Genomic DNA, 13065 nt, shown 5'->3' with positions numbered 1-13065 from the left:
CCCTCTGGAGGGGCGGAATCTCAAACAAAAACTCAAAAGGCGAGAAAGCAGAAGGAGCTGGGGTCAGACACTCATGGGTTGAAATACCCCACCATGGAGGCCTGCGGATCCACCCACAGATCCCAGCATCCCACCGCAAAGGGTTAATAGAAACCAAGAGAGGGACCCCAGGACCCCTGATCTGGCCTGTCTGGCTGATTTCTGCAATGATTTTCTGCAGGTGTCTGGTTTCTTTGATCTATTTCATGCAATTGTTTAATCAGCTTGGTTTTGCTGTGTACAGGTTTGAGTTGGGCACACAGACAATAAGCAAATGAACTGTCTCAGATCCATGTTTGCAAGAGCGACCCAGGAATCTCAGCAGTTAGACTTAGATACTACGCTAAGGCTTGGTCTACACTACCCCCCTAATTCGAACTAAGGTACGCAACTTCAGCTACGTGAATAACGTAGCTGAAGTTCGAAGTACCTTAGTTCGAATTAGTTCGAACTTACCTTGGTCCACACGCGGCAGGCAGGCTCCCCCGTCGACTCCGCGGTACTCCTCTCGGCGAGCTGGAGTACCGCAGTCGACGGCGAGCACTTCCGGGTTCGACTTATCACGTCCAGACTAGACGCGATAAGTCGAACCCAGAAGTTCGATTTCCAGCCGTCGAACTACCGGGTAAGTGTAGCCAAGGCCTAGGGAGTACAGTAAGGAGCGCCACAGAAAAAACTAAAATAGACAGAGGAGCACCTATAGCGAAAGAGAGTGTGTGGGGTGATTAGACAGACACAGGCAAATGGTTCAGAAATCATTTCTCCCTAGGGATTCATTATAACCCTGTGCTAACTGCATGGAACCCCTCCTACTGCCCATGGAGCCCATTCATGTCCAGGTGCCCTAGTCTCTGCTGTACCTAGTTGTCCAGGTGGAGAGAGCGTTAAACACCACTAAGCCAAGCAGAACTCCATGGTGCCCAACTCCCTCTGCATTTACATTTCCCAGAGCAGTGGGACACAGATCAGCTCCACCCTTGGATTCGGAGCATGGGGGTGCTCAGGGCTAGCTGTTGTTTGGGGTTTATCTCTAGTGTTCCATGGGGCTATTTTTCCTCTAGCAGCCAATTAACACAAGTTCTGGATTTCTTCCAGAGTCTCCACCTCCCTCCCCCCAAAGGCTGGAGCAGCCTGATCAGACCAGACCTGGAGGCCCCCTGGAGGCGATAGAAAAACCCTGTCAGAAACAGAAACACACCCCCCAGACCCCATGTCTAGCCCGGCTCAGAATGACAAACAGTGCCGAAACTCCCGTCCAAAGGGGAACAGCCAGGGCTTTCACAGCGGCAGCTGAGCCTTCCTGCACTCACTCTGAGCCTCTCTGCCATAGGAGCATGTCGAGGGAGATGGGTGCTGCCGGGGAACCATGGGTCCCATCTGCCCTCAGCCAGTCACCCCTCCTCACTTGTCCCTGTGACACCCAGTCTAGACGTCATCACCTAGAGAGCATTAGGAAGAAGGGCAAATGAGCAGCCTGCACCCAGGTGTGCTGGTAAGCAGTGGTTAGAGCAGGGGACTGGGAGTCGAGACTCCTGGGTTCCATTCCTGGCTCTAGGAGAAGCGTGTTCTAGTGCACGGATCCTCAGCCAGGAGGGTCATGACTCTGAAGGGGGAGGGAGGGTAAATAGGTATCAAGGGGTTGTGACCACCATGATTACCCCTGCCATATTGCTAAACGGAAGTGAGGACCTGGAGGCAAAGGTTGAGAACCACAGCTTCAGTGGTTAGAGCAGGGGGACTGTTCTGTTCCCAGCCCTGCTACTGGAGTGGTGTCTAGTGGTTAGATCACATGGGCTGGGTTCTATTTTCAGCTCTACCACTCAGGCACTAGGGCAAGTTACTTCCCCTGTCAGTGGCTCAGTTTCTCCTTTTTGTCACATGAGGACCTACTGCACAGGGAGTTTGGAGGCTTAATGTTTGCAAAGTGCTTAGACATATGCAGTGGAGTGAGTGCTGTTGAAATTTAAAGGATTTAATATTGTTATGAATTAATGCTGCCAGCAGAGACAGATCCCTCCCCACTTCTAGACCAGGTGAGCTTTTTATAGACAGGCTTTTTATTTATTTATTTATTTATTTATTTTTAAACTAAACCCTTCAGTTTGCTCCAATCCCAGTCTGTCTGGGACCCAGCAGGATCCATGTACCCTTCAGAACACAGAAAGCTGGCTACCCCCATCCATCTCCTATACCTCTGCAGCTCATGAACCAAAGGGGAACCCCGTTACAACCCCTGAAGGCTGTTGCTTTTAGTACTTATTGGTACAGTCCTGATGCTGCCCTGGCTGGCACCTTCCTGAGGGCATGTTTTTGGTTAAAAAAAGGTGGTGGTTGGGGATGTGGGTCCCCAGAGAGGGGAGAAAAGGGGCTAGGAAATAGAAAAGGAACGTAGGTTCCCCTTAAAAATGTAGAATAGACTCCTTTAACAACCCCCACATCCTCCAACATCCCCTTGCCACCTGTCACAACACCGTTCAAACCACATCCTTTTCCCAGCTCTAAAATCCCCCCCCAAAAAACTATCTGACCTCACACACCCCACCTCTGACAAACCCCAGCCAGTCTCCTCTCTGCCCCCTCAGCCTAATCATCTCCCACACCGTAGGTAAGCAACTGGCAGGCTCTGGGCCACGTCCTTCTGAGAAACCAGCAGCTGGCACGCACCTGGCCTGGGAGCTTGGGCTTGTTAGAGAGCCAGAAGTAAGTTTTTTGGGGAGTGGGAATTGTGGCTCTCTCACCCTTCTTCCTCACCCCCCTGTACCCGCAGTTGGTCCAGCCAGAGCAGAGGGAGCAGTGAAAGGAGCTAAGTTGTCGCACCTACCTGAATGGAAGGTATTCCCAGATCCTGGAGAGGGGACTTCTATCCCCTGCCACCTGGACCCTACTGGCCTCGGGCAGTCTCAGAGTAGCCAGGGATTGGGTTTCTCATTGTCTCCTTGCCCTCCTTGTTGGTAGCATAGCCTGGGAGCCAGCTGAAGGCTCTGCGAGCTGCCAACAAAGAGGCTGCATTTAAACAACAGACATAATTATGCTTTTGATACCGTCTGCTAAAAATACAGCCCTGTGCAGCGGTGCGAGCCATGTGTGTGCAGGCTCACATGGCCTCTGAATGGCAGCAGCTGACTCAGGCAGGGGGAAGGGGGGCCTGTGGAGAAAGGAGGAGGGAGAGGCTGACGGAGGTGAGGGAGGGAAAGGGAGAGACAGCGAGGCATGGTTGGACACACACACAGTGAGGGAATCCAAGCCAGGCTTCAGTGCCAGTGTCAGATGGGGACAGGGCTCCCTCCGGCTAGGGCTTGTGGAGTCTGTGCCAGTCTCAGTGGTGGTGGTGGTGGGGCTCCCTCAGGCTAGATCAGGGCCAGTCACAGGGGGGCAGGGGCTCCCTCAGTATATGGGCTCAGACTAAGCAGTGCCCCATCCATCTGGGCTCGTGAGAGGAATCACAGAAAGGCATTTGGCTTGCATCCCTCCCCCTGCTCTGCCCTTTTGGGCATCACAGAAGACTAGACCTTCCTGCAAATGTCCCCAGCAGGGTGCAGAGATCTGGGGCAGCTGCTAAGGACCGGTGCGCTCCTAGGCTGCGTGGTGAGAGGGATGGGCAAGGTGCCGGAGCTGCCAGCCCCAGCAGGACCGGGGAGAGCTGGGCAGTCAGCAGAAAACCAGCCTCCATAATTCCCCTTCCCAACATGAGTGAGTTCTCAGCAGCTCTCGCTCAACTCCTGCTCTGGGCATCCAGAAAGAGAGACGGAGGAGAGGGATTGGGGAGGGGGGTCACTTATATAGGGTCCTAGGAGGCAGAGTGGAAGAGGGTTCTATCAGTGGGGGGAAGGGGAACAGTCAGGGATCAGAAAGAGGAGTGGGGAAAAGAAGGAAGATGGGATGTTGGGGATTGCTAAGTATACAGCTGTTTGCAGTTCTCTGGGGAACAAGAGCTCCCCAGCCTCCATCCATCTCCCACTTCCCTGCTCCTAGCACTGGATATCAGTCCTGTCCCTAACCCAGAGACCCAACTGACAGAGCACAGCCATTCAGGGGCAGAAAATTCCTAGCACCCAAGGCAGGAAGGAAACTGATCACTGGACTGAAACTGCCCCTTTGGCTGAGGTTTCACTCCTATGTGGGGAGAGGAAGAGGTAACCCCAGTACACTTGCTACCTCATGCCTCCTATTAACTCAGACACTAAACTCAGGCAAAACAACCACGCAAAGCAGTTCCTCTGCCCACATGGGCCTACATCCCTCCAAAAATCTTCCCTTGCCTCAATGCTGGCAAAAAAAAAAAAAAACCCACCCACCCCTTTAACTCTCCTACTTCAAAAGCCATCACCCTCCCCTGGGCACATCTGGCTGCTGGTTTGCAATCACTTGACCCATTTCCAGCTGAGTCTGATACTTAACCAGGGCTAGTTGGCCCCAGGCCCCCGGCCCTTAAAGAGGCAGGCCACACTGTTAGACCTCCCTCAAGTCATTCTCTCCCATCTGCACCCTGTCCTCACACTTCCACCCCACTTGGCAAGCGCACAGGCCAGGTCAGGTGTGGGTTCAGTTCTATCCAAACCGGGGCTGGGTCAGGCCTAATAGCCCCCATCACCCCACCCCTGCTAAATGATTCTGGGTTGGGCCCCCATTTCAGGTATATTGCCTGGCTCACTGATGGGTTTCTCTGGAGGGGAGGCAGCTGCCAGGGGTGAGGAAAGGGGCTTGTGTGCAGCATCGGAAGGGTTAATGCAGACAGAGGGTGCAGGTATCAGACAGCCAGGGCAAGTGGGGTACCACCTGGGCTGACCCAAGCTGACAGCTTGGACAGGAAAGGAGCTCGCTTCACCTTTTGCTGAGCCCACTAAGTGGTTAGCAGGGAAGGGACGGTCTGGACCCCTACAGGGAGCTGGGGAGCCCAGTGCAGCAGCCTTGCTATATACTGACCCATCTCTCCCTCAGGGTTTCAAGGCCTGTTCCCTCCATTCCTATCCACAGGCTGGAAATGCAAGTAGCAGGGCTGTCAGGTTAACTCCTTGAATGTTGCCAGCCATTCCCAGTATCTGCATTTAGACAACACCAGGTATACCTTGGCAGAGCACCTCTGCTGTGCCAGGGGCAGGCTGGCAGAACAGTAGACAGGGAGCTGTCATGGGCAGAGCCCACCTCTCCCTCTGTACATGGTTAAAAGCACAAACATACGGGTATGAATGGTCACCTGCTGTCTGGAGTAAGCTCCAGTAGCTCGACTGACAGCAGCCCAGAGGGACCAGCAGCAACAGTGTTAAGGGAGGTGTATGCCAAATGCTGTGTGGCATGCTGGCTGGGGAAGGCACCAGACAGTCCTGCTTGGTAACTTCCTTTGGGCCTACGGCCAGGACTTCCCCAAGGACTAAGAGTCCAGCAGAGATTTTATCTTTACAGCCTGTTAATGAATAAACAACCCATCTTATCTCCCTCCCCCAGTTATTGACCTCTAGCATCAAGAGGGACAGGTGCCAGCCTGGGTGCATTGAGATTGTCTGACCTGGAATGTGGCTGCCCGGCAAGCTGGAGGTGAATGTTCATCCCCAGAAAAGCAAGTTCACATGCAGTCCAATCCGAGCAATGGCCGGCTCCATTTAAGGCTAGTTTGGCCCAGTTTGTTAAGAGAATCAATCACCTGTTCAGAGACCCCCTTGGGAAGCAGGGTCTTTGCTGGTGGTTGGTAAGGCCCCTGTATCCAGGGAGGCAAGCGTTAGCATGGCCTGGTCCCACCTGTTGGGAGATGCCATGGTCTTTATAATGAGTAACCTTGCTGAGATGTGGGGAAGGCAGGACCCAGGCTGGCCATTCTCTACCAGGTGAGAACTCGGGTGCTAGCTAGTGGCTTTTAGTAAAGGCCCTGTTCCTGGCACAACCACTCCTTCTTCCATCTTTTGAGTAGCCCTCCCAGTGCCTAGCAGGGCAGGTGAGGGACCTACACAGCACGTCCCCTCCCTACTCAGCCATCATAGACCATAAGGTCAGATGGGACCATTGCTGACCTCCTGCACCTGGCAGGCCACAGAACCTCATCCACCGAATTGACACCCAGCTAGACCCTTTTAACTTTGGCAGGGCCAAGACTACAGAGCGTTCCGTTCCTCTGGCTCTTCTCCTCATTCCCAGCTGCGCTCCCCCGCCACCTGCACACACACTTAACTGGCATAACAGCTAAGGACAGTCAGTAACCAGCCGGGGCAATGCGGGGCTGCCCCCAGGCGAGCACCGTGTTCCTGCTCCCCAGGGAACCGTGCATTCCTCCCGCTCAGAAGAATCTGGCCGACTTGGTCAGCATGATGCAGCAGTCATCAGCCTGTGGGCCACCGACTCCTCCCCCACAGCCAACCCAAGGAGGCTGGCTGAGGTTATCCAGGATGTCTATGTGTGGGAGGGATCCCACACAGGGGACTCCGGACACCAGCTCATGCTTAGCCACGTCCTCCTGGTATACCAGAGGCTGCCCTGTCTCCATCCTCTTAGGAAGCACCACGTGGAGGGTTGTGGGACGTATCTGACCAAGCTGAGTGAGGAGCAGGAGCAGGAATGAGGCTTAGGCAGCCCAAGGGCTACTTTACATGGTCCCCAAGACCCATTGTTGGGGGGAAAACATGCTTGGAGAGGGTTTCCAAAGCACTGGTGGTGGATAAAGGGACGTCCATCCAACCAGCAAGGAAAGATGCATGATCTTCATGCACTAGACTAGGAATCAGGAGATCTGGGTTCTATTCTTGACTCTGCCACAGATTTCCTGGGTGACCTTGGGCAAGTCACATCATCTGTCTGTGCCTCAGTTTTCCACGTGTAACATGGGGAGAATAACCCCTCCTTTCCCTCACCCTTTGGCTTTGTCTATTCAGACCGTGAGCTCTTTGAGGCAGGGACTGTCTCTCACGCCAAGTGTCACTCCAGCATCTAGTGTAGTGGGGCCCCATTATTGTTTGAGGCCGCCGGCTGCTCCTGGAATACCCTAATAACCAGGGCACTTAGGCAGCTGGACTTTTTTTTTTCATCCCAGGGCTGTTAGGGCCAGGCTGCCAAGTGCTCCGCACCCACCATTGGGGCCAGATTTTCAACAGAGCCCCGTGCCCAGCATAAATCCAGAGTCACAAGCTCTTCTGAAAAACAGAGCTATTCCCTCTCAGAGTCATGGCAGGCAAACGGGGAGGCAGGAGGGGATGCAAGAACCCCCTCAAAAAAAGGTCAGTTAGATTTTATCTTGTTTAAAAAGCCCAACCACTAAGAGTCACGACCCTCCTGCCCTGCTTGGTAGAGAATTCAGAGAGCCCAGACAGCCCTTGCAATTGAAACAGAATCACCAGAGGCCACTAACAACATTCCTGCTCGGCGGTTCATCGGTACAGGTACCCCTGCCCCCGAGACCCTGCGCATCTTAACAAAGGGACTAGGGGAGACCCCAGCACAGATTCAACTACCACCCCAGCCCAAGTGGGCTCCTCCCTGTCTGACACTGGCACAGACCCCATTATCTGCCCCCCACCCAGCCTGAGGGAGACCCCTCCCTGTCTGACACTGGTACAGGCTTTATTAGCGATCACTTTTCATCTGGCATGGTCACAGGGCACAGAAGAGTCCTGGCTGGAGTCTCCTGCCTCTGGAATACACTCCCTGCATCCCAGAGCACTGCACAGACATTGTCCCTGTATTTCCGTCCATGAAGCGTTAACAGGACAAGGGAAACCCGGCCAAATACCTCTTCTGGAAAGGTCACAGGGGATGAGGGAACGATTGAGAAATCTGGCCTAAAACCTTTTGGTGCTGAAGGCCAGGCACTGCGTGTGCGTGGAACCCAGGCCAATGCAGGGGGTCCGCACGTCCCCGCTAGCTAGGACTCCTGGGTTCTATTTCTGGCTTTGCCACGGGATAGTCCATGGAGAATGGCTGCCCATGTTGCATGCAGATGCTGGCAGGGAAGCCTGGCCGGTGACAGACAGGGATTAGCAGGAAGCTGACGACCCAGGTCAGCAACCTGGCCCTCACTTCTGTCTGTAATACAGTGGTTTTCAACCTGTGGTCCACAAACCCCTGCAGACAATGTCTAAGATTTCCAAAGGGGTCTGCAGCTCCATTTGAAATTTTTTGAAAAGAGCTTGAAAACCCCTGCTCTAGTACATTCACTCGGGGACCGAGCCCTGGGGAAGCTGATTAGAAAGACGTGAGCAGCCCTGGGCTCAAAGATTAGTGGCCTCCTGTAACCTCTGCAGAGGGAACATCAAGTGCTCAGCTGTTCCTGGCCTCGCCTGGGCAGGGGGTTCTTACAAAGGGAATGGAGAGGCTGGCTCTTGGTGAGAGGGCAAAGGGAGAGTGGATGCAGCAGAGTCCCTGAGTTCAGATCTAACGGCTGGAGCTATGCAGCAGAGCAGGCGAGCTGATGTCTGGCCTTGGAATCTGTGACAAATGAGTGAAATAAGTTTGGTGGTTTTCAGTCTAATCCAAAATGGCTGTTTGGGCACTACCACTGCATGGCTTGGGGTAAGCGGCAGCGTCCGCTCAGGCAGATCAGAGCACGGCTGCAGGTCACGACTGAGAGGTCAGAGAGCTGTGGGTTGGGACAGAGAGGTGTTGGCAGCACACGGAGGGGAACTTTGCACATTACCTGCCCCCACTATGCTTGGGTATAACCAGCCCCTGTCAAAATTCTCCTAGAAACTTTAAAAGGGGGGGAAACCTGGCCCTTCTGAGCAGGCGAGTGGTCACGTCTCCCTTCTGCTATTCCCTCTGTATTTATGTGGAGTGTCGACCCCGCTCAGTTAGCCCAAGACAGATGGGACCCTGGCAGCAGGTTTGGTGACTGGAAAGAAACTTCTCCACGGCTGGGCGAGCTCAGGTCAGCCCGATAATTGCTCCGCTGGTCTCGTGCCAAAAGGGAGATTATGGCTTTGCTGACTGCAAACTGGCACAAGCCAATGAGCTGACACAGCTGGGATCCGTGTCTGGCACTGGACGAGGTGGGGGGGAAGGATCCCACTGTCGCTGTCCTCAGCAGCATCTGCTGGTGAGACACCCCCCACAAGCAGTTTCTCTGGTAGGGGATGTGAGAAGCGACGGGCAGACTTTGGCCAGCCCTTCCTAGGAAAGGAACTCTCTCCATGCTCCTCCTTGGGGTCAGCGTCCTAGGCAGGACTCCGCAAGGAGATTTCTCCTGTCAAGATGGGAGCCAGACGTTCTCGAGCACTTAGAGTAGCAGGGAGTGGGAGTCAGGACTCCTGGATTCTATTCCCAGCTCTGCCATTAAGTTGCTCTGTGACCCTGGGATCCTAACCTCTCCCTGCCTCAGTTTCCCCACCTGTAAAATGGGGATAACAATGTCACTTTTCTTCCTGAGACTTATGATGTTTAAACAGCCTCAGAAACACCCCTTGATCCCATCGGTCTGTTCACTAAAGCCCACTGGCTGTGGCTTTCCCCCAGCCCAGGGAGTCTGTGGTTACACTGGTTTCTTCTGCAGAGAAGGGCGCAAGATGTGCTCAGAATCAGGCCCACCATCAGGAAGGGGGCTGAGTCCTAACAGCAGTGGCACAGGGAGCTGTAGGTGCTCAGCACCTCTCAGGATCAAGCCCTCACCAGCAGCAGGGCTACACAAGCAAAGGGAGTGGAGTCTCCCAGCAGCGAGATACACTGTGGCCCCCAGGGCGACCTTAACCCTTTAGGAGCCAGAGGCTTGCAAGCGCACTGGGATGATGAAAGGACCATGGAAAGCACAGAGCCCTGTTTGAGCAGCTTCCTCTCCGAGCCAGATCCTTGGAGGAACCGCTCTGCCTAAGCAGACTGAGAAGGATTACAGGCCACCTCTGCCCTCTTTCCTCCCTGCCCCACAGCCTTCCTCCTCTGCTGCTTTAAGTAATCATCTCCAAGACAGTTTTACACAGCTAATCCAGCCACCTCCATCTAATCTGCTCCAACGCCCACTGGCTGCTGCGTGGCCCCCTGCAGCGCGCCCAAAGCCCTGCCCCACATAACAGGGGCCTGGCTGTGCCTTCCCTCCATGCAGCCGGCGGGGTCACCCCCTTTCCGCTAGGCTCCGCTGCTTAACATGCACGCAAGCCCCCCTCACCTCCAGCCCCAGGGCCAGAGCTCATGCAGACATCACAGCTGGAGAGGCAGCGAGGAGCCACAGTTTAAAAATAAGGTTGGCCAAAGCTCTTCGCAAGGAAGGATTGGGCTCTCCGCCTGGAAGGTTAGGACATGCAGTTCGTGCAAGCGAGGACGCTGCTGAGGCTGAGCCAGAGAGGGCTCCTCAGGGCACCGCTTAGGGGAGAAAGCAGCACAGAGGGCTCGCCAGGGCACAGGGGGACTTGGGGGGAGAGTGGCTGACAGGGAGAGAACCAGAATCACCTCCCTGCCACCCACTCCTCTCATCCTGGCTCCCCGCCTCCACCCCCCTGAACCTGCCCTTTGGGGGTCTGCACAGCCCCACTCCCCCCTCACTCTCCCAGCACTAACCCTCCATCATGGATGGGGGAAAAGTACCAGCCACAAGAGGCCTCCTCTTCCTGCCCACACCTCCATGGACACACCCTCCTCCGGGGGGACCGCGGGTTCGGCTCCTACCCTCTCCCCCTTCAGCTCCCTCCTGCAGATGCCTGCCGGGCTCCCCGCGGCTGCTGTGATGCACAAAGCAGAGAGTGACGTCGCAGTCAGTTTGCGGCCTAGCGCTCCTCTCATCAGACCGTTGGCTCCTCGGGGCAGGGACCTGGCTGTCCAGTGCCCTGCTCCTCCCCAGCACTAAGCCAGTCACGAGTATTTCATACCCATGAGCACCCACCCAACCGCAGCACCACTTTCAGTGTTACCCAGAATCCATAGGGTCCTGTCCAGCCCCACAAGCAGCGTCTCACAATCCCTACCATATCCCAGGGCCAGTGCAACCTATTAGGTGACCTAGGCGGTCACTTAGGGCGCTAGGATTTGGGTGGCGGCATTTTCTTCAGCGGCAACCACAGCGGCTGGATCTTCGGCTGCCCCGCTCGCCGCTGGCATTTAGGTGGAGGGAGCTGGGGCAGGGGGGCGCGGGGAAGGCCGCCTGCAGCAAGTCGGGGTGGGGCGGCACACAGGGGAACTCCCCGCCCCAGCTCACCTCTGCTCTGCCTCCTCCCCTGAGCATGCCGCCCCACTCTGCTTCTCTCCCTCCCAGGCTTGTGGCACCAAACAGCTGATTGGCGCTGCAAGCCTGGGAGGTGGGAGAAGTGGAGCAGCGACAGCGTGCTCGGGGAGGAGGTGGAGCAGAGGTGAGCTGGGGTGGAGAGCTGCCGCATGGCTCCCCAGGCTGGGGGGCGGAACTGCCACAGGGGAGGCGCCTCAGGGCGGGGCGGGAGTGGGGAGCTGCCGCACGGCTCCCCGGCCCGGGGGTGGGGTGGGGAGCTGCCGCGGCGGGGGAGGGGGGGACCTCAGGGCAGGGGGGGGGGGGGGGGGGGGGGGCGCAAGGTGGAAGTTTCGCCGAGGATGTGAAACATCCTTGCACCGGCCCTGCCATACCCAGCTTCAGCTCCACAATGTAGGTGACCCCGGGAGCCCTCACACACGGATTGTTTTCTATGGCCCTAGTCATGTGCATTCATATTAGATGGGCAGAGTTCCTGGGGCAGCTCCAGGACTTGCTGGTGGGGTCAGGAGCTGACCCCCCACCCAGACCTCTGTACAGGGCCCAACAAACCCTTGTACTTACCAAACCCTCCCTGACAGCCTTTCCAGCGGCACCCACCGTGCCAAGCCCCAGGCAGAGGCACCAGGCACACTTAGCCATTGCTAGGGATGCCCAGCCTCCCCCAGCCAGGCATCGCCCCACGTCCACACAGCCAAGAGCTGCAGGGGGAAAGCTAGCGGCCACCACCCTGACCTCTGCATCTACAGCCAGCCTGGAATGAGGTCACGGCCCACAGCTAGGCAGCTAGGCTCCCTGCTCCTCCTCCAAACCTTCCCTTCCTCCCCTTTCCCCCAGCTGGCCTTCAAACATGGAAAGCAGGAGCTCTTTGCAGCGAGACAGGCCAGCTGGCGGCCCTGTGAGGAGACTGCTACTGCCACACTGTGGGATCTTACACCTACTGCAGCAAGGGATGCTCTTCCTCCTTGACCTCCCGATCAGATTCCTCTCAGAAGCAGTTCTCCAAGGGGTCTTTGGAAAAGTTAAATGTGTGTTTATGTCCAAGAGATGAATAAGGACAAGGCAGAGCCCGGCCCCTACCTTGTGCTCCAGCTGCACCGCCCAGCTTTCCAACCGCCTCCTGCCACTCCCGGGCAAAGCAACTTCTGCCCAGCCAGGACTGGCATCATGCAGAGCAGCCGTCCCTACCTTGATATACTCCAGGATCTGAAACCCTCCTGTGCTGGCAGCCAGGCTCAGACTCAGCATCACCAAATGCCATCAGCTCTGAGGAGCCCAACCCTATCTCCCCAGTGATGCTCCTCCATCCCCCTGGCATGGCTCCTGGCAGGGACAATGGTGAACAGCCCATCCCCCACCCTCCTCACAGGTGCACCAAGAGCATCTGACTTGCTGCACTTAAACTGAAAAATCACACACGATAGCTGAACACCCTTTCCTCTCCTCCATGCGCAGGCCCCAGTAGCCACCAAGACTAGGCCCTCAGCCCAGGGGCCGTGGTTGCTCCCTCCCTTGCCCCTATCCATGGTCTGCCACAGGTTTAGGAACTAGAAAGCTCACAACCCCAGGCACCCGCATGGCCCAGGAAGGAGATTCTCCAGACCTAATCAACCCTGTGCTCCACTCAGCCCAGTCTCCCGCTTCTGGCCTTCCAGGGAAAGTGTAAGAAACACGCTGTGGGACCATTATAAAATCAACTGCCTAGAAAGTGACTCTGGTCAGGAAGAAAGTCAGTGGTCAGTTTGTGCCCTGAAGCAGGAAAGTTTTTGTTCTTCCTATTTCTGTAACCTGCCTACCATAGCTGAGGGTGTTCTCACTGATTACATAAGTGTCCAATCATTTGACGGCTAAGGTGGCCTGGAGCAACATACCTTGTGGCAGTGAGTTCCACATGCTAATTGGGCAAA

The 13065-nt window shown here is 55.8% G+C and overlaps 1 protein-coding gene across 8 annotated transcripts in view; it reads right to left on the bottom strand.

Annotated features, from left to right (window-relative positions):
* The window catches only part of HR (HR lysine demethylase and nuclear receptor corepressor), a 56373-nt gene extending 44558 nt beyond the window's left edge, over positions 1-11815 (bottom strand). For 4 of the 8 annotated variants that reach the window (XM_034761905.1, XM_034761910.1, XM_034761911.1 and 1 more), the window contains exon 1: positions 11723-11815. In XM_034761905.1, coding sequence (XP_034617796.1) covers positions 11723-11800 — 78 coding nt within the window. In that variant the 5' untranslated portion in view covers positions 11801-11815. Of the gene's footprint in view, positions 1-2860; positions 3146-11722 lie in introns of those variants that run through there. The other 4 variants (XM_034761908.1, XM_034761907.1, XM_034761913.1 and 1 more) reach the window with 2 other exon arrangements.
* Between the last annotated feature and the right edge of the window lie 1250 nt (positions 11816-13065).

Source organism: Trachemys scripta, chromosome 2, assembly GCF_013100865.1.
Source record: "Trachemys scripta elegans isolate TJP31775 chromosome 2, CAS_Tse_1.0, whole genome shotgun sequence".
Taxonomy (NCBI): Eukaryota; Metazoa; Chordata; order Testudines; family Emydidae; genus Trachemys; species Trachemys scripta.
This window is presented reverse-complemented; position numbering and strand designations above follow the sequence as displayed.